The sequence below is a fragment of the Rhincodon typus genome, chromosome 36 (assembly GCF_021869965.1).
Source record: "Rhincodon typus isolate 14 chromosome 36, sRhiTyp1.1, whole genome shotgun sequence".
Taxonomy (NCBI): Eukaryota; Metazoa; Chordata; class Chondrichthyes; order Orectolobiformes; family Rhincodontidae; genus Rhincodon; species Rhincodon typus.
The window spans coordinates 23838526-23859228 of record NC_063367.1 but is presented as its reverse complement, the minus strand read 5'-3'; the positions used below and the strand labels follow the sequence as shown (position 1 = coordinate 23859228).

General features: G+C 44.5%; 1 protein-coding gene across 2 annotated transcripts in view; it reads right to left on the bottom strand.

Annotated features, from left to right (window-relative positions):
* The window catches only part of LOC109912244 (leucine-rich repeat-containing protein 49), a 167092-nt gene that overhangs the window by 78624 nt on the left and 67765 nt on the right, over window positions 1-20703 (bottom strand). For both annotated transcript variants that reach the window (XM_048617282.1, XM_048617283.1), the window contains exon 10: window positions 4364-4511. In XM_048617282.1, the coding sequence (XP_048473239.1) occupies window positions 4364-4511 (148 nt within the window). The remainder of the gene's footprint in view (window positions 1-4363; window positions 4512-20703) is intronic.

The following is a 20703-nucleotide window of genomic DNA, read 5'->3' as shown; positions in this document are numbered from 1 at the left end:
AATGACCTTCCCTCAATCATAAGGTCAGAAGTGGGGATGTTTGCTGATAATTGAACAACGTTCAGCACCATTTGCAACTCCTCAGACACTGAAGCAGTCCATGTTCAAATGCAGCAACATATGGACAATATCCAGGCTTGAGCTCACAAGTGGCATGTAACATTCACGCCACACAAATGCCAGGCAATGGTCATCACCAAAACAGACAATCTAACCAAAGCTCCTGGACATTCAATGATGTTACCATCACTGAAACTGCTATTTTGGGGGTTATCATTGACCAAAACTCAACTGGACTCACCACATGAATTAATTAGCTACAAATGCAGGTCAGAGGCTAGGAAAACTGCAGCGAGTAACTCACCTCCTGACTCTGCAAAGCCTGTCCATTACCTACAGGGCACAAGTCCAAATTCTACTGGAACTGATCATAGCTCGTTGTGCTGTACACATTTCAATTTCCTCATACGGGTGAGTTTATCAGCCAAGTAGTGATCAGTATTGGTTAGACCTATAAGTCCACAGAGTAATAAGGTACACTGATTCATAGAAAACTACAGGATAGAGGGATTTGGGAGTCCTCATCTATGAATCTCAAAAAGCTTGTATCACAGTTCAGCAGATAAAGGAAAGGCAAATGGAATGTTCCCCTATATTTTAAAGAAAAAAAGAATATAAAAGTATGGAGGTTCTGCTAAACATGTACAAGGCACTAGTCAGACCACAATTGGAACACCTGTTGAAAGGGTTATGCTCCTAAAGCTCCGAAATCTTGTGATTTAAAGTAAACCTGTTGCACTATAACTTGGTGTCTTGTGACTTCTGATAAGATAGAGATGAAGAGGAATTTCTTCTCTCAGAAGTAGTGAATCTGTGAATTCTTTACCATAGAGGACTGCTGAGGTTGGATCGTTAAGTATACTTAAGATTGAGATAATTTTTTTTGATCAGTAAGGGAATCAAGGATTCTGGTGAAAAGGCAGGATACTGGATTTGAGGATTATCAGATCAGCCATGATATCATTGAATGGCAGATCAGACTCAATGGGCTAGATGGTCTTCTCCTGTTCCTATGTCTATGGTCTAAAGCATTGTACTTGCTCCAGCGTGAGGTTGCTAAACTCATTGGAGGTGGAATAGCCAAACCTAATTGCTAAACTTATGATTCTATACCAAGAGTTCCACACTAATTTCAGCTCAAGCTCTACCCTGAGCAGAATATTTTGCAACATACGAGTGATCCCTATCGTACAGATATTATCTATCACTTGTTCAGAGATGTTATTACACACCACTGGGGCAGGTGGGACTTGAATCTACATTCTATGGCTCAGAAGCTCACTGTGCCACAAGAGCCCTGCATCCATAACCTTTTTTTACCTTGTTTCTTCTCTATATCACACAACTGAACGTCTTTTCTCCCCATCCATAAATCACCCATGCTACCATCCTTGTCCTACACTCATTTTAACCTCCAAACTACTAAATCCCGAAGTAACAAAATTCTAGCCACAAAGAGGAGAACAACTGAATCAGAAAAACAGAACATCCCATTGCTAAAACAGAGCAGTTGTGTGCAACTAAATTGATAGACAGTGAAAAAAGAACTGTACAGCACAAAAACTGGCCCTTCGGCCAACCAAGACTGCACCAACATGTGATGCCTTTCTAAAATAAAATCCTTTTGCCTTTACACAATCTGTATCCCTCTAATCACTGCTTATTCGTATACTTGCCAAGATGCCTCTTAAAAGTTACTACTGTATCTGCCTCCACCACCTCCTCTGACAGCACATTCCAGGCAACTCACCATTTTCTTTGTAAAAAGCCTGCCTCTCACATTTTCTTTAAACTTACCCCCTTTTACCTTAAACCTATATCCTCTAGCAATTGACATTTCTACCCGGGGAAAAAGACTCCAACTATTCATTCTATCCACGCCTCTAATAATTTTGTAAACTTTTATCAAACCTTGCCTCTGCCTTCAACATTCAAGTGAAAACAAACCAAGTTTGTCCAATCTTTCCTTACAACTAATACCCTCCAAACCAGGCAACATTCTGGTAAACCTTTTCAGTACCCTCTCCAAAGTGTCCACGTCTTCTGGTAGTGTGGGAATCAGAACTGTACACAATATTCCAAATGTGGCCTAACTAAATTTCAGTACAGCTGCAACATGATTTGCCAATTTTTATACACTATGCCCAGACCAATGAAGACAAGCATGCCATATGCCTTCTTGACCACTTTGTCTACTTGTGTTGCCACTTTCAGGGAACAGTGGATCTGTACATCTTTGTATGTTGATGCTACTGAGGTGTGACATTATAAACTTCAGAACTTTAATAACTGTTCACAGATTGAAAGAAACAGCAATAACTCCACCTGGAATAAACCATTAAAGCAGAAGGACAAACTTTAGAGGAATTTAAAGCAATTAGCCATGTCTGGGAGAAGGAAGGGTTGAAGCTACATAAACAAAACTGTTGATAAATACCTGCCTTATGCCACAAGAACAACTGATTGCCCTGTAGAAGAATTTAAGAAGTTAACCACAGGAAATCTGTGTCTTCAAACTGTCAATGATAAAAAGAACAAGGAACAAAGAAGCCACTTCTGATCACAAAGCCAACTGTAAGCTTGATGGTTTCAGAGCAGTAGTCAATAATTTGGATGAAAGAATCTAAAATATCATCAATAATATCACACCATCAAAGAAACTGTATAAGACTCCAACACCAGAACTCTTCTTCAGCAGAAGTTCAAAGAACAACACTGCACATGGATCAAACTCTGGACATCAGAGATAGACATTGTTGGTTGGAATTGTAGCTAAATTCCACCATTAATCAGGTAATAGCCAAGTTGAGTTGTGATACTTAACTTTCTTCCTCGAGGGGTCTTATTTTGATTGCTACATGCAATAAAGTTTAAGTCATCATTTAATACTTGATTGTCTGTGAGATTTCTTAACGAGTAGCCAAATTAAAAGTAACTTGTGGTGATTTACCCACAATAAAGGTTTCTTCCATTTGTTATATACTTCATTCCTGCATTAGATCTCCCAAAATCCATCACCGCACATTTGTCCGAATTAAACTCCAACACTGCCATTTCTTCACCCAAGTCTCTAGCCTACCTATAGTTTGCTATATCCTCTGGCAATCCTCCTTGCTATCTGCAACTCCTCGAATCTTTGTGTTGTCCGCAAACATACCAATCAGGCCTTCTACATTCTCCTCCAAATCATTTTAATATATACATATTTTATATTACAACAACGGGGATCTCAGCACTGATCCCTGAGGAACACCAGTGGTCACAAATCTCCAATCCCCTTCCACCGCCACTTTCTGTCTTCTATGACCAAGCCATTTCTGTATTCAGTTTACTAGCTCGCTGCAGATCCCATGCGACTTCACATTTATATCAGCTTGCCATGAGTGACCTTATCAAAGACCTCGTTAAAGTATATATAGACAACATCCACCACCTTGCCCTCATCAATCATCTTTGTTACTTCCTCAAAAAAACTTAATCAAGACTGACAGACATGACATGCCCTGCACAAAACGATGCTGCCTGTCACAAATAAGTCCATATTTTTCTAAATGTGAGTAAATCCTATCCCTCAGAATCTTCTCTAATAATTTGCCTATCACTGAAATAAGGCTCATTGGCCTGTGATTTCCTGGATTATCCCTGTTGTCCTTCTTAAACAAAGGAACAACATTAGATATTCTTCAGTCCTCTGGGACCTCTTGTGTGACTAAACAGGATACTAAGATTTCATACAAGATCACAGCAATTTCCTCACCTACCTCCCTCAGCATTCTGGAATAGATCCTATCATGTCCTGGGTACTTGTCAACCCAATGCTTCCAAAACATCCAACACCACCTCTTTTTCGATACTGACTTGCCCTAGAATATCAACATACTCCTCCCAAGACTCACCATCCAACATATCTTCTCCTTTGTGAAATCCGAAGTACTCATTAAGGACCTTACCCACTTCCTCCAGCTCTATGCACAAATTTCCTCCTTTGTGCTCAAGCGGACCTACCCTTTGCCTGGCTACCCTTTTGCTCCTTATATATGGATAAAACATCTTGGGATTTTCCTTAATCCTGTTTCCCAAAGGCATTTCATGGCCACTTTTAGCCCTCCTAATTCCTTGTTTGAATTCTTTGCTGCTATTTTTGTATTCTTCAAGGGCTCTGTATGTCTTTAGTTTCCTAAACCTTATGTAAGCCTCTTTTTTCTTTTGACTAAGCTCTCAATTTCTCTTGTCATCCAAGGTTCTTCAATGGCACAAAATGGCGGTGCAAAGTTAAATGCTGTGATAAGGATAATTGACTCACTGTGATTTTCTTCATATCCAGCTGTCGGAGCTGCAGCATGTGTCGGAGAATCGTATGCTTGTACCATGACTCCTGAGCTATGGGATTGCCATCCAGGGTGACCTCTGAGAGTGATAAAGAGTCTGCCAGACAAGCAATGTCTTCAAACCTGCATTTAAAAAAGAAATATTCATACAGAAAACCCCATTTCAGATGTGGTTTACATCAATGAAAGATAGAAGCAATAAATTTCTATGGAATGAGAAATGCACTAAGATTTTGAGTTCTGCGTGAAGCTTAGAAACAAATACCATCAGTGACTTGTCAATTAAGAAAGAGAAAGAGAATTTATCCACCGTTGATAAATGCCTTTATGGAAATAGCAGCCATTTCAATTTTCCATGGCAATTTTCTCAGTTACACTGCATTAACTCAATGGGACTAGTGACCCATTGTGGCCATTCACATAACACGATAACAAGGCCTTTATCTAATCACAACCACTTCACACAACCAGTAGTCCAAGCACAGACTGATAGCCAAGGTCCGTACCCACGAAGATGGCCTCAACCATGATCTTGGGTTCATGTCACACTACAGGTGACCCCACCTCACTTCTGTATCTGTAAAATCTTCCTTACATTCCTGTTTGGACGGCATCACCTTGATAAATTGTTGTTGATCTCTCTACCTTAATTAGTTGGTACTGTCTCTCTCACACACACACACACACACACCTCCCCGCCATGGGGTGATTCATTTCATCCAAGATGTTTGTTTATTTGCAGATACATTCTAATTTGTTCAAAAAACACACAATTTGTAGTCACAGTCAGTCAGTGCGGCATCTTATAAATTCCAGCTTTCGGAATAAAACCAGCCTGATTCCAGGTTAAAACTCTGAAACAGATTCTGAACAAGCCTCACACCTGTAATTCAATGTCTGACCTGAGATGTCACCTTTTGTATTTCCCTGCCTGATTGTCATGACAGAACAGCAATGACACTGACTTTATAAACTATTTACTCACCGTCTAACACTCTTGGTCACGTTCACAGACTTATTACTAGCACTCCACTCACACCAGTTATATGATCTTTTGATCTCTATTCCTATAAACTCTGTGACTGTGTGTTCTCCTCTCTCACTGCACCTGAAAAAGAGGCTGCGCTCCAAAAGCTTCTGTGATTTTAAATAAACCTGTTGGACTATAACCTGATGCTGTGACACTTCTGACTTTGACCACCCGAGTCCAACACCGGCACCTCCACATCATTCCAAATTACAGTCAATCTCCATCACTTTGTTAAAGGACAAATCCCTCTCACTTAGTCATCTTTTTAAAAAAAAAATCATTCATGGTATGTGGCGATGGATGGCTGGGCCAGCATTTGTTGCCCATCCCCAGTTGCCCTCAATAAGACGGTTTTGAGTTGCCTTCTTGAACCACTGGAGTCCAGGTGTCTGCCATGCTCCAGTTACATTCACAATGTTAAGAAGGGAATTCCAACATTTTGACTCAGTGACACTGAAGCAACGGCGATATATTGCCGAGTCAGGATGGTGATGGTTTAGAGGGAAACTTACTGGCAGTGGTGTTCCCATGAATCTAGTGCCCTTGTCTTTCATAGACAATAGTGCTAGTGGGTTTGGAAGATGATATTTAAGGAGCCTTGGGCAATTTCTGCAGTGTATCGTATAGATGATACCCACTGCTACTACTGAGTGTCAATGGTGGAAGAAGAGGATGCTTGTGGATGGGCTGCCAATCAAGTGGACTGCTTTTACCTGGATGGCATCAAGCTTCTTGGGTGTTATTGGGAGCTTCACTCATCCAGGCAAGTGGGCAGGTATTCATCACACTCCTCACTTGCACCTTGAGCATGGTGAACAAGCTTTGGGGAGTCAGGAGGTAAGTTATTTACTTTAGGATTCCTAGCATCTGACCTACTCTTGTCACCATGTTATTTAATTGGCTAGTCCAGTTCAGCTTCTGGTCAATGGTAACCCCCAGGATGTTGATGGGGAGGATTCAGTGATGGTAACATGATTGAATGTCAAGGGAAGGTAGTTATGTTCTATTTTGTTGGAGATGGTCGTGCCTGACTGTCATTAGTACTAATGTTACATGCCACTTCTCAGTCCAAACCTAGATATTGTCCAGATCTCATTGCATTTGGATATGGACTTCTTCAGTGTCTGAGGAGATGGTGTTGAACATTATGCAATCACCAGTGAATATCCTTACCTATGACTTACGTTGGAGGAAAGCTCATAATAAAACAGCTGAAGACAGTAGATCCTTAGAAAACTAAGGAAACTTAGAAAGTTATCGTGCATTGTTGGATTTATTCATTCCAAAAACAATTATGAAACTGTACTTCCCATAGTAGAAGTTATCCTTGAAAAGTAAGAAATGTGAAATACAAATATTACAAAAGCAAATTAAATTATTCCCAGCTTATGCTAAAGATTCAGGTTTACAGAATATGCAGGTATCAATAGCAAGGCCTGGTCCTCATTGTCCTTAAGAACGTGGCAGCTTTTGTAACCATTGGAGCCTGTGTGTTAAAATACTCCCAACAGTACTGTTTTTCATTACTCTTTCACAGGCTGAGGGCATCACTGACTAGGTCAGCATTTGATCTTGAACCAAGTGGTTTGGTGGGCCATTTCAGAGGTAAGCTGTGGATCTGATGTCACACATAGGCCAGGTCAGGACAGGACAGCACACTTCCTTTGGTTTCTTCTTCAATATTAACACCTGGATCCCACACCCCTGCTTTGTTAATTTAAACCCTTCCCACCAGTACTACCAAAACATGGCACAAGAAACTCAGTTCTGTTCTGGTGCAAAAGTTTTTTTTCAATTTCAAAAATATACTTTATTCACAAAACAACCTTTGTACATACACATTGACACAAAAGCAGTTTGGTTCTGCAGTTACATATCAGATAAACATAAAATGTTGGAGTTTGACTAAACACAAAACCAAAGACCTCTCATATACATACGATACTAATATTTACATTTATTTGATAAACTGAGGTGGTTCAATAATTTAATGAGCCTAGTCTTGATGAAGGGTGTAAACCTAAATGTCAATTTTCCTGCTTCTCTCATGCTGCCTGGCCTGCTGTGTTCCTCCAGCTCCACACTTAATCCCTTCAACAGGAAGGCCTCAGACTGTGGTCTTTCCCCAAGGTGCAAAACATCCAACCTGTTCAGGTTGCATTACCCAGATCCAACCATAGGGTGCTGAGACATTGCTTGTTCACATTCTGGGAGTGGACTTTGCAGTCAGCGTGGGTGCGAAGGGCATCATGGAAGAACATCCGTGGTGACAAGTACAAGGAAGAGCATCCAACCAGAGGGTGCGGAGACAGTGCTCGTTTGCATTCTGGGAGCGAGGTACTTAACTGGAAGGGAAGACACCTTGATCAAGTTGCAAGTCATCAGAACTATTGAGATCATTGCTGGATCAAGACCAAGATTGGACATTGGAGGACCGCTGGTTGAGCTGACCTGCTTTTGATGGATCTTTATGCTGGCTTCTGCCTAACACCACTCAGGGAAAAGCCAATCCAGAGCTATGGCTTTAGCAACCACCTGTGCCTGAGGCCAGGGAGTCGAGAATACAGCCAGGGTGACTGTGAGAAAGGTGGAGGGAGGATCGCCAGTCAACCAGACATTCTTTGTGGGTTCTAAGCAGCAGATGTTTTCCGCCTGCAGGATTTTCCCAGTGGGGGCTGCTTTGATGTGACATTCAGGAGTGTGAAGCAATGTGAGCATCTCTGAAGGTATTCGAGGAAAAAGGAGTCCCTTCTCCATCCGGTCTGTGGCACCATTGTTCATTCTCCCTGCACAGAGGGGCCGGGTTATGACAATCCATTTGTACAACACCCAGGTCCCAGTAGCAGATGTCCTGACCTTCTTAGGAAGGTACGTGCAGCTTGAAGGAGGCAGCACTGATGTAGTGGACCCCTTCAGAATCTGGACCAGCAAGCAGCAGTCAAGGTGACCCTGAAGGTGGATGCCAGTGGGAACATCCTCCACCTACACGGCAGCTTTGCAATCAGAGGGAGCGAAGGCTATCTGACATACGTGGGGCAAACTAGTGTGTGCCAAACCTATCGGACGGCAGGGCACATGGCAGAAGACTGCAAAGTGACCCCCTGGAGGAAGTGCAAAAAGGAGGGCGAGCTGACTAAGGACTGCAAGGTGTCCAAGAGCTGCAACCTGTTTGGGGAAGCAGGCCTGTCTAAACAGGAGGGCGGGGGCGGGTGCGGGGGGGGGGGAGGGGGGGGGAAGTAGGGGTGCCACTTATGATCCGATGGCTGCAAGTAGCAATGTGAGCTGTGGACCCCCAAAAAAAAGTTAGGTAAGATGCCACCTCCCACCAACAAAGGGCGCCCAGAAAGAAGAATATAGAGTGGAGCCAGCACAAGGGCACAGCAACCAACCCAACCTCCACCAGACAGAGTCAATGGAGGAAGAGGAAACCAAAGAGGCAGGGAATGGATAGCAGTGAGAAACAACTGGAAAAGGAAAACAGGTCAGGCCCGCAAAGCCCCAAAGCAAAATGAAAAGAGGCAGCTGCATGATGGCTACACCAGCAGCTCCTCTGATGACGAAGGTGTGCGGAGGGATGGCCATCAACAAAAAAGAGGCAGAGCACCACGGGGGAAAAGGAGAGGAGCACCCCACAACCTGGAAACACTGGGCTCCCTGAGGAGCCCAATGAAGCCCAACCTCCAGCTGGGGAGAACCAGGGGTACCCACCACACCACCGTTCCAGGCTACTGGGAGCTGCAACTATCGGACAGCCCCTCTGTCAGACTCAGAACCGCTCCCTGCTGGCTTCATTCCCACCCCGGTGACACCGCAGCAGGGCAATCCCTCCAGGGAGGAACAGGACAGATACCTCAGCATGAAGAGTGTCCAACAGTTTGCCCATACAATGGGGATGCAGGAAGTCCCCAAAATGACAAGACCATGGGTGAATAGACTTTGGGTAATTAGACTTTGGGTAATTCTATAAACTTTTAAAATGGGTGTTAAAATTGCCAGTATGAATGTGCATAGCAATAAATCTATGTGATGTGTTTCCACGTTGGCGTACCTGGCCAACGTCAAAGCAGACCTCCTGTTTCTGTAGGAGTGTGGGATACCACATCTTAGCAGCTACAGAAGATGGTCAAGCTTATGGGCCTATTGGTCAGGGCAAAACAATAGTCGTTCCTTTGGCTTGGGTATTCTGCTTCAAGAAGGCAATTTCACCATCACCGAGGTTAAGATGGTGCTGGACGGGTGCCTCCTCGTAGCTGACATTACACACAGGAGTACTCTCCTAAGATTAATTAATATGTACAGCCTGCTGGTACAGAGGGAGCAGCTGGCCGTCCTGCAACAGCTCCCACTGCTGCTGGCAATGCCCAAGCCGGTCGTTCTGGCCGGAGACTTCAACTGCATTATCGACGCCGATGGACAATCCAGAGGGGCTAACAGCGAACTGGATTCCAAGTCCAGATTCCTGATGGAAACGTTGCACAATGATTTCAGCTGGCCGGCAGATGGACCACAGTGTACATACACCTGGTCGTGGCCAGACGGGTCTATCCACTCAAGGATAGATTTTCTGTTTGCATCCCGCACGTTCTCAGTCAGGTCCACTAATGTCAAGCCGGTGTTCTTTTCTGATTACTGCCTCCTGGTGGCTGACTGTCCTATACAGGACAACCAGTGGGCTGGCAAGGAAATGTGGAAACTAAAAATGAGCTTGTTGACGCCAGAAAACACTGAGGGGCTCAAAGGGGAGTACACAGATTGCAGAACCATGAAACCTCTCTTTGAGTTTTCAGTGGATTGGTTGGGAACAGTCAAAGGGAACATCACGAGGTTCTTCATCCTCAAAAGGCGTTCAGAAGGCAAAAGAGAGGTGGGGAAAACTGTCCAAACTCCAGAAAAGGATGCAGAACCTACTCCTGCTGCAGACAATGGGGGTCGATGCAACGGAGGATCTCCAGGAGGTGAAGTGCCAGCAGGCCTTGCTCTTTGCCTCACAGGCCTCCAAGATAATCTTCTGGTCCAGGGTCCGCACCATGGAGCAGGATGAGACATGCTCGCATTTCTTCTTCCAGAAGGAGAGCTCTCTGCTCTGCAGCCTGAAGGAAGATGATGGCTTGGTAACATCATCTCAGTCTGACATCCTGAGGATCAGCAAATCCTTTTATGCCAAACTGTATGACTTGAAGCTCACAGACAGTGCAGGCTCCTCATCATTCCTGTCGTCTATCACGGAGGGCTTAGACGACTGCATGTAGGAGACACAGGACCAGTTGATATCTCTGGATGAGTTGATCAAGGTCCTCAAGTCGTTAGAAAAAAACTCCCGGAAGCGACGGCTTACCGTCTGGGTTATATTTAGCTCTGTGGGACTTGATTGGCAGGATCTGCTGGAGGTGTACGACAGTATGCTCCGGCAGGCAGCATGTGCGAATCTGAGGAAGGGCATCATCACACTCATCTACAAGCAGAGGGGGAGGAAATTAAATATTGGCGACCAATATCATTGCTGAATGCAAACTGCAAAATCCTGTCTAAGGTCATCGCCAACCGGGTAAGGTCTGTACTGGGATCGATGATTCACCCTGACCAAACCTGTGCTGTACCGGGCAGGAGAATCTCTGAGAGCCTCGCACACCTCAGGGATACAACCGCCTACATGCAGGACAGGGGTGTGGATGCCTGCCTCATCAGCCTGGACCAGGAGAAGGCATTTGACAGGATATCACACATGTACATGTGGGATGTGCTCTTCAAAATGGGTTTTGGGGAGGGAATCTGCAATTGGATCCGACTGCTCTAAACCAACATTGTTAGCACAGCCTCAATCAACAGGTGGAAATCAGAAAGCTTCTTGATCAGATCCAGAGTCAGGCAGGGCTGTCCACTCTCTCCAGCCTTGTTTCTGTGTTGTATACAGCCCTTTGCTGAGTCCATCAGGAAAGATGCGAGCGTGAGAGGGGTGACTATTCCAGGCAGCAAAGGCCTGTAGGTCAAAGCCTCCCTGTACATGGATAATGTTGCCGCTTTCTGCTCGGATCCGCTTTCAGTGCAGACTCATGAGCATCTGCGACCAGTTCGAACTGGCTTTGGGAGCCAAGGTAAATTGAGACAAGAGCGAAGCCATGTTCTTTAGGAACTCGGCCAACCGATCCTTCATTCCCTTCACTGTCAGGACAGATTACCTGAGGGTTTGGGGAATATGGCTGGAGGGAACACGACATGCACAAAATCTTAGGAGGAGCGCATTGCCAAAGTGAAGACAAAACTGGTGTTTTGGGAGCAGCACTCCCTCTTCATTGCAGGTAAAAACCTGGTCATCAGGTGTAAAGCACTCTCTCTGTTGTTGTACGTGGCACATGTCTGTCCCATTCCCCGAAACTGTGCTGTTTCAGTCACCCAAGTAATCTTCCATTTCATCCAAGGCCTAACATAATTGTAAGGGGTATAGACAGGTGTTTCTGTGGCTGGAAACTAGAGTCCAAGATGGTATGCTGCCTCTCTGGTGCTAGGGTCCTGGATGTCGGAGAGTAGTTGCAGGACATTTTGGAGAGGAACAGCAAACAGCCAGTGGTCATGGTATACTTTGGTACTAACAACATAGGTACAAAAGGGATGAGGTCCTAAAAGCAGAATATAGGGAACTGGGAAGCAAGTTGAAATGTAGGACCTCAAAGGTAGTTATCTCAGGACTACTACCAGTGCCACAAGCTAGTCAGAGTAGAAACTGCAGGATATATAGGATGAACATGGGGCTGAAAAGATGGTATAATGGGGAGGGTTTCAAATCCATGGGGTATTGTGACCTGTACAAACTGAATGGGTTATACCTGGGCAGGACCGGGACTGACGTCCTTGGTGGGGTACTTGGTGGAGTGGTTGGCGAGGGTTTGAAAAAGTGTTATTGGCGGGGGGGAGGTGGCAACCAGAGGAGTATTGCAGTGGATGCAGAAATTGAGAGAGAGAGGTAGAAACCAAGGCAAACATTACTAAGAACAAGTACAGGAAGGGAAACGCTGCTGAAAAGATCAGGGGAGGTAATCTGAAATGCATGTGTACCAATGTGAGAAGTATAACAGGCAAGGTAGATGAACTTAGAGCTTTGGTTAGTACTTGGAACTCTGATATTATTGCGATTATGGAGACTTGGCTGAAGGAGGGACAGGACTGGCAGCTGAACGTCCCAGACTTAGATGTTTTAGGTTTGATAGAAGGGGATGTAAGGGGGTGGGGGAGTTGAATTACTGGTAAAGGAGTATCTCACAACTGTACTGCGGGAGGATACATCAGAGAACTTGTGCAGCGATGCAACATGGGTAGAAGTCAGGAATAGGAAAGGTGAAATCACAATGCTGGGGTATACTACAGGCCTCCCAACAGCAGCAGGAGACAGAGGAGAGAATATGTAGACAGATATTGGAAAGATGTGAAAACAGCAGGGTTGTTGTGCTGGGTGATTTTAACTTCCCATATACTGACCGGACTCACTTTGTGCTAGGGGCTTGGATGAGACAGAATTTGTCAGGACCATTCAGGAGGGTTTCTTAGCACAGTATGTAAACAGTCCAAGCAGGGAAGGGTTATAATGGACCCGGTTTGAGAAACGGCCCGACCAGGTGAGTGAAGTTTCAGTGGGGGAGCATTTTGGGAGTAGTGACCATAATGCCGTGCATTTTAGATACTCATGGATAGGGATAACAGCAATCCTTAGGTGAAGGTGTTAAACTGGGGTGAGGTGAACTACAACAATATTAGGCTCGAACTGGAGAATTGTGATTGGAGGCAGCTGTTTGAGGGTAAGTCCACATCGGACATGTGGGAGTATTTCAAACAGCATAGAAATCATAACATAGAAGCCCTACAGTGTGGAAACAGACCATTCAGCCCAAAAAGTACACACTGACCCTCCGAACAGCATTTCAGCCTATCCCTGCAACCCTGCACCTCCCATATCTAATCCACCTAGGCTACACATCCCAGGACACTATGGGCAATTTAGCATGGCCAATCCACCCAACCTGCACATCTTTGGACTGTGGGAGGCACCTGGACGAAACCCACACAGACACGGGGAGAATGTGCAAACTCCACACAGACACCCAAGGGTGGAATCAAACCTTGCTGAGAGGTAGCAGTGCTAACCACTGAGCTACTGTGCCGCCCAGCGGTTGATAAGAGTTCAGGAGCAGCACATTCCTGCAAGAATGAAGGATAGGTATGTCAAGTTATGCCAGGTCTAGGAGGATGGGAACTAATGAAGCCATTGTTTGTTAGCTAACCGATCCAGTTGTTCTGTGGTGTGCAGATGTTTTGTTACTCTTCTAGGCAACATCATCAGTGCGACCTCTAATCAATGCGTTGGTGTTCTGCTTCCTTCCAGATTCATATGATCCTCCGGTGTGATGGCCTTGTCGCTTCTGGTTCTGTAATTTTAGCAGTGGTCTGTACATGGGGTCTATTTCTATGCGTTTGTTAATGAAATCTCATGTTGAGAACCAGGCTTCCAGAAATTCCCTTGCATGTCTGGTGTTCACTTGTCCCAGTATGGTCACTTTGTCTCAGTCAAACTGATGGCCCTCATTGTCTGTGTCAATTGGGACAAGTGAATATTGGTCATGTCTATTTACTGCCAGCTAGTGTTTATGTATTCTGGTCGTCCAGTTCCTCCCTGTTTGTCCAATGTAATGTTTATTGCACTCGCTGCATGGTATTCTGAATATCACATTAATCTTGCTTACTGTCAGTATGGGGTCTTTAGTCTTTGACAACATTTGCTGTAGTGTTGCTCTAGGTTTGTGTGCAATCATGATTTTATGCAGTCTTAGGAGTCTGGTAGTCATTTCTGATATACTATTGACGTAGCGTAGCACTGCTAATGTCTTCTGTTGTACTGTGTCCTCTGACTGTCGTTTGTTTTGTAGGTATACGCGGATGAAACTTCTTGGGTATCCGTTGTCAGTGAAAACTTTGTATAGATGTTCCTCTTCCATTCTCCAGAGTTCTGGGGTGTTGCAGTGTGATGCAGCTTGTTTAAATAGTATCTTGATGCAGCTCTGTTTGTGTATGGTGGAGTGGTTGTTATTGAAGTTAAGGATTTGGTCCGTGTGTGTGTGGCCTTCCTACATACTCGGAGAGGAAAGAACTTGGAGGAGGAAATCTATATGTGTGCAGCCAGAAGAGGTAGGTGAGATCCTAAATGAATACTTTTGCATCGGTATTCACCAAAGAGAAGGAATTGGTGGAGGATGATCTCAGGGATAGGAGTGCCAGGTTTCTAAGTCAAGTTGCTAATAAAGAGGAAGAGGTGTTGTGCGTCTTAAAAAGTATTAAGGTAGACAGGTCCCCAGGTCCTGCTGGAATCTATCCCAGAATATTGAGGGAGGCAAGAGAACAAATTGCAGGAGCACTGACAGACATCTTTGTATCCTCTTTGACCACAAGTGAGGGCCCAATGGACTGGAGAATAGCCAATGTTGTCCCATTCCTTAAGAGGGGTGGCAGGGATAATCCAGGAAATTACACGCCTGAGCCTCATTTCAGTAGTAGGGAAATTATTGGAAAAGATTCTCAGGGACAAGATCTATACGCACTAAGAAGCAAATGGACTCATTAGCAATAGACAGCATGGTTTTGTGCAGGAGAGGTCATGCCTTACTAACTTGATTGAGTTTTTTGAGGTGACGACAAAGATAACTATTAAGGGAAAAGCCGTTGATGTTGTCTACGTGGACTTCGGTAAAACCTTTGACAAGGTCCCTCATGGCCGACTGGTACAAAAGGTGAAGTCATGTGTTATCAGGGTGAGCTGGCGATGGATACAGAACTGGCTTCGTCATAGGAGACAGAGGGGAGCAGTGCTAGGTGCTTTTCGGAAGGGAGGGCTGTGACTAGTGACTTTCCACAGGAATCAGTCCTGGGACCGCTACCATTCGTGATCTACATAAATGATTTGGAGGAAAAGGTAGCTGGTCTAATTAGTAAGTTTGCAGATGATGCAAAGATTGGAGGAGTGGCGGATAGTGAGGAGGATTGTCAGAGGATATAGATCAGTTAGAAGCACGGGCAGAAAAATGGCAGATGGAGTTTAATCTGAACAAATGTGAGGTGATGCATTTTGGAAGGTTAAGTGCAGGTGGAAATTATACAGTGAATGGCAGAACCCTTAGGAGTATAGATATGCAGAGGGATCTGGGTGTGCAATTCCACAGATCACTGAAGGTGGCAGTGCAGTTAGGCAAGGTAGTAAAAAAGGCTTATGGCATGCTTGCGTTCATTGGAAGAGGCACTGAGTATAAGGATAGACAAGTTATTCTGCAGCTTTATAGAACTTTAGTTGGGCCACACTTGGAATATTGTGTACAGTTCTGGTCACCACACTACCAGAAGGATGTGAATGTTTTGGAGAGGGTACAGAAAAAGGTTTACCAATATGTTGCCTGGTATGGGGGATTTTAGCTATGATAAAAGGTTGGATAGACTGGAACACAGGAGGTTGAGGGCGACCTGATAGAAGTTTATAAGATAGTGAACGGCATGGATAGAGTGGAAAGTATGACACTTTTTCCTAGGGTGGAGGAGTCAGTTACTAGGGGACACAGGTTCAAGGTGCTGTAGTGGTGGTGGTGGTGAGTTTTAAGGAGACTTGCGAGGCAAGTTTTTCACACAAAGGGTGGTGAGTGCCTGGAACGCATTGCCAGAGGCAGTGGTGGAAGCAGACAAAACAGCAGCATTCAAGAAACATTTGGACGAATATGTGAATAGGAAGGGAATAGAGGGATACGGATCCTGTAAGTGAAGACAGTTTCAATATTGAAGAGCAAATTGTGTTGGCGCAGGCACGGAGGGCCATAGGACCTGTTCCTGTGCTATACTGTTCTTTATTCAATGTGCCAAGAATCTAAAGCTTTCCTTTGTTCACAATTCTTTCCAGCCATGCATTTACCTACCTCATTCAATTCATCACCCTCCACTATTCTCCAAGACAAAATTCCAAAGATAAATAATCCTCAGAAGAGAAATTCTTAATTTCTCTATCTTAAACAGGAGACCCCTTATGTTTTTAAAACTAACCCCCAGTTCTAATTTCCTCAGAAGAGGAAATATGCTCAGTATCTAATTTGACAAAGTCCCTGAAAATTATATGATTTGAATAAGATTACCTCTCATTCCAATAAACTCCAATGAATACAGACCCAATCTGCTCCACTCTTTCATAAGGCAACCCTTTCACCCTAGGAATCAGCTCAGTGAACTTTCCAGTGAACCTAAAATGAGGTTTAGTTCTGCACAGACTGAAGTAAACTGTCAGTATTAACATGAGATCAATCACGAGGAATATAACTAACCACACTATAAGACCATAAGAAATAGGAACAGGAGTGGGTGTTCAGTGCCTCAAACCTGCTCCATCATTCAATTCTCAGGGCTGATCCAACATTCCGCTCATCCACTTTTCTACCCTTTGATAACGCTTGATTACGCCCTTCAGATCAAGAATCTGTCTATCTTAGCCTTAAATATGCACAAGGACACTGCCCCCACAGTTCTCTACGCTAAGGAGTTCCAAAGACTCTCGACCCTCTGAAAATATAAATTCCTCCTCATCTCAGTCTTAAATTGGCACCCCTTTATTCTGAGACTATGCCCTCTGGTCCTAGACTTTCCCATGAGGGGAAACATCCTCTCAAAATTTACTCTGTCAAGTCCCTTAAGAATCCTGTATGTTTCAATAAGATCACCTCATTCTTCTAGTTTCAAATAAGTGGAGTTATTTAGCCTTTGCTCGTAAGATAATTCCCCCATGCCGGGGGTCATCCTGACGAACCTTCACTGAGCTGCCTTTGATGAAAAAATACCTTTCCTTTAAAACTGGGACTAAAACTGCTCACAGAACTCTAGATGTGGTCTCACCAGCACTTTGTACAGTTCTAGTAAGACATCCTTACTCTTATCTTCTAACTCCTTTGAAATTAGGGTCAACATTCCGTTAGCCTTCCTGATGAGCTGCTGCACCTGTGTGCTAACTTTCTCTTTATGTTACAAATTGCTGAAGTTTTTCTCCTTTTAAATGATATCACGTTCTTTTGCTCTCCCTTCCAACATGAACAACTTCACATTTTCCCATATGATATTCCATGTGCCAACTTTTTTGCCCGCCTACTTAACCTGACAATATTTCTCTAGAAATTGTTTGTATCCCCCTCACAACTTGCCTTTCCACCTATTGTGTCGTCTCCATATCTAGCTACAGTACATTCACTTCCGTCCTCCAAGTCATTAATATATATTGTAATCAGTTGCAGACCCAACACTGTTCCCTGCAGAACCCCACTGGTTACAGGTTGCAAATCTGAAAAAGAACCCCTTATCCCCACTCGCTGTTTCCTGCCCATTAGCTAATTTTCTATCAACACAAATATACACCCTCCAGCACCATGAGTTCTTACAGTAAGAGTCCTACAGCACAGAAACAGGCCCTTGTCCTAAACTGGTCAATGCCGACCAAAATGCCCATACATGCTCAATCCATTTCCCTACACCTGGCCCATATCCTTCTAAACCTTTCCTATCCGTGTATTCGTCCGAACAATTTTTAAATGCTGTTAATGTACCTGCCTCAATCACTTCTTCTGGCAGCTCATTCCGTAGGTATACCACCCTCTGTGTAAAAGTTTCCCATGCATTCTTTATGCTCTTACCTTAAACTGATGCCCTTTAGTCCTCGATTCCCCAACCCTGGGAAAAAGACTGAATGCATTCACTCTGTCCACGCCTCTTATGATCTTTCACACTGCTATAAGATCCCCCTCTCAGTCTCCTACACACTAAAGAAAAAAGTCCTAGCTTGTCTAACCTCTCCCTAGAATTCAGTCCCTTGAGTCCTGGTAACATCCTTGTAAATTTCTTCTGTATTCTTTCCAGTTTAATAACATCCTTCCTATAGCAAGGTGTCCAAAATTGAACACAATACTCCAAGTGCAGTCTCACCAACGTCCTGTACAACTGCAACATAACTTCCCAACTTCTATACTCAATGCCCTGACTGATGAAGGAGAGTGTGCCAAAAGCCTTCTTACTGCCCTGTCTACCTGGGACTCCATTTTCAGAAAGCCATATACTTGAACTCCAAGGTCCCTCTGTTCCACTACACTCCTTAAAGGTCTTACCATTCACCCTGAAAGTCCCACCTTGACTTGACTTTCCAAAATGTAACACCTCACAATTATCTATATTAAACTCTATTTTCCATTTCTCAGCCGACTGTATATTCAAACAAATCAGTGGAACACCAATGGGAACCCCGACATCAGGACAGCAAAGATTAAGATGGACAGCACTCGCCACTGTTCAACCCAAACTCTGGGTCTGCTATGTAGATGACACCTTCATGATTATCAAACGCACAAGAATAGAAGAAACCCACCAACACATAAACAACATGCTCACTGGAAAAAAATTCACAAAAGAGGAAGAGAACAATAACTGACTACCCTTCCTAGACGTAATGGTGGAACGTAAGAACAAGGGGGAACTCCAGACCAGCATATCCAGAAAGACAACCCATGTGGACCAGATACTTAATTATGCCAGTAACTCATAAACGGAGCTGCATCGGAACATTATTCAAATGAGCCACAACACAGCAACCCGGAACTGCACAAAGCAGAACAGGAGCACTTATACGGTGTTTTTAAAAGGAATCAATACCCCGAAAGCACAATCCGCTGTTAGCTCTGCGACAGACCGCAACAAGACGAAATAACATGGCCAGATACACCAGTCACCCTACTGTACATCAGAGACATATCAGAGACGACCACCAAACTACTCAGGCCCCTAGGTATCAAGGTAGCCCACTTACCAACAACACCCTACGACAGCTACTGACGAACATAAAAGGTCCCATACCCACAACCAATAAAATCAACATAATATACAAAATATCATGCATGGACTGTGAAAAACATTACATAGGCCAAACTGAAAGAAAACTGACAATAAGGATACACGAGCACCAACTAGCCACCAAGAGACAAGACTAATTCTCACTGATCTCAATATGCATGGAAAAAAGGACACGAATTCGACTGGGACAACACATCCAAGCGTAGGTGTTCCGCAAAGCAGTCCCCAAGCCTCCGCTTGGTTTCCCCGATGTAGAGGAGGCCACATCTGGACCAAGTGGAGGCTTGGGGACCGCTTTGCGGAACACCTACGCTCGGTTCGCAACAAACAACTGCACCTCCCAGTCGCGAACCATTTCAACTCCCCCTCCCATTCCTTAGACGACATGTCCATCCTGGGCATCCTGCAGTGCCACAACGATGCCACCCGAAGGTTGCAGGAACAGCACCTCGTATTCCGCTTGGGAACCCTGCAGCCCAATGGTATCAATGTGGACTTCACAAGCTTCAAAATCTCCCCTCCCCCTACCGCAACCCAAAACCAGCCCAGCTTGTCCCCGCCTCCCTAACCTGTCCTTCCTCCCACCTATGTCCTCCTCCCATCTCAAGCCCCATCCCCATCTCCTACCTACTAGCCTCATCCTGCCCCCTTGACCTGTCCGTCCTCACTGGACTGACCTATCCCCTCCCTAACTCCCCACCTACGCTCACCTTTACTGGCTCCACCCCCGCCTCTTTGACCTGCCTGTCTCCTCTCCACCTATCTTCTCCTTTATCCATCTTCTATCCGCCTCCGCCTCCCCCTCTCTCCCTATTTATTTCAGAATCCCCTTCCCCTTCCCCATTTCTGAAGAAGGGTCTAGGCCCGAAACATCAGCTTTCCTGCTCCTCTGATGCTGTTTGGCCTGCTGTGTTCATCCAGCTCTATACCTTGTTATCTCAGGAGATATGTCGAATTGACATGTCACACTCCTCTGTCTTGTGCTATCCTCACACATCCACAGTATTTCAAATGCATCTATACCACGATGTCTGACATCCACTGTGCCCAAGTTAACCCCCCTCTCTGCTGCCATCCACTTTGCCCACAAGGAAAAAATGCTGTAGCGTTTCTGCTCTAATCAAAAGCCGAAATGTTGACATTTTCTTTTCTGGATGCCATTTTTTATAGGTCTTTTTTGCGCTTGCAATTTGAAGCTCCTCTTTATCTGTCTTAGAAACTGCATATAGAACTTTAAGCATACATCTTGGATCCACATTTCAAAGGCCTTTATTTCCTTCCATGGATTTTTGTTGATTGCCTATGTTCTAAGGCACCCAAAAATTAACTAGAATGTAACATCTTACAAGATCTTACTCTTGTTACAAGCTTGAATGTTTTTGTTGTTGA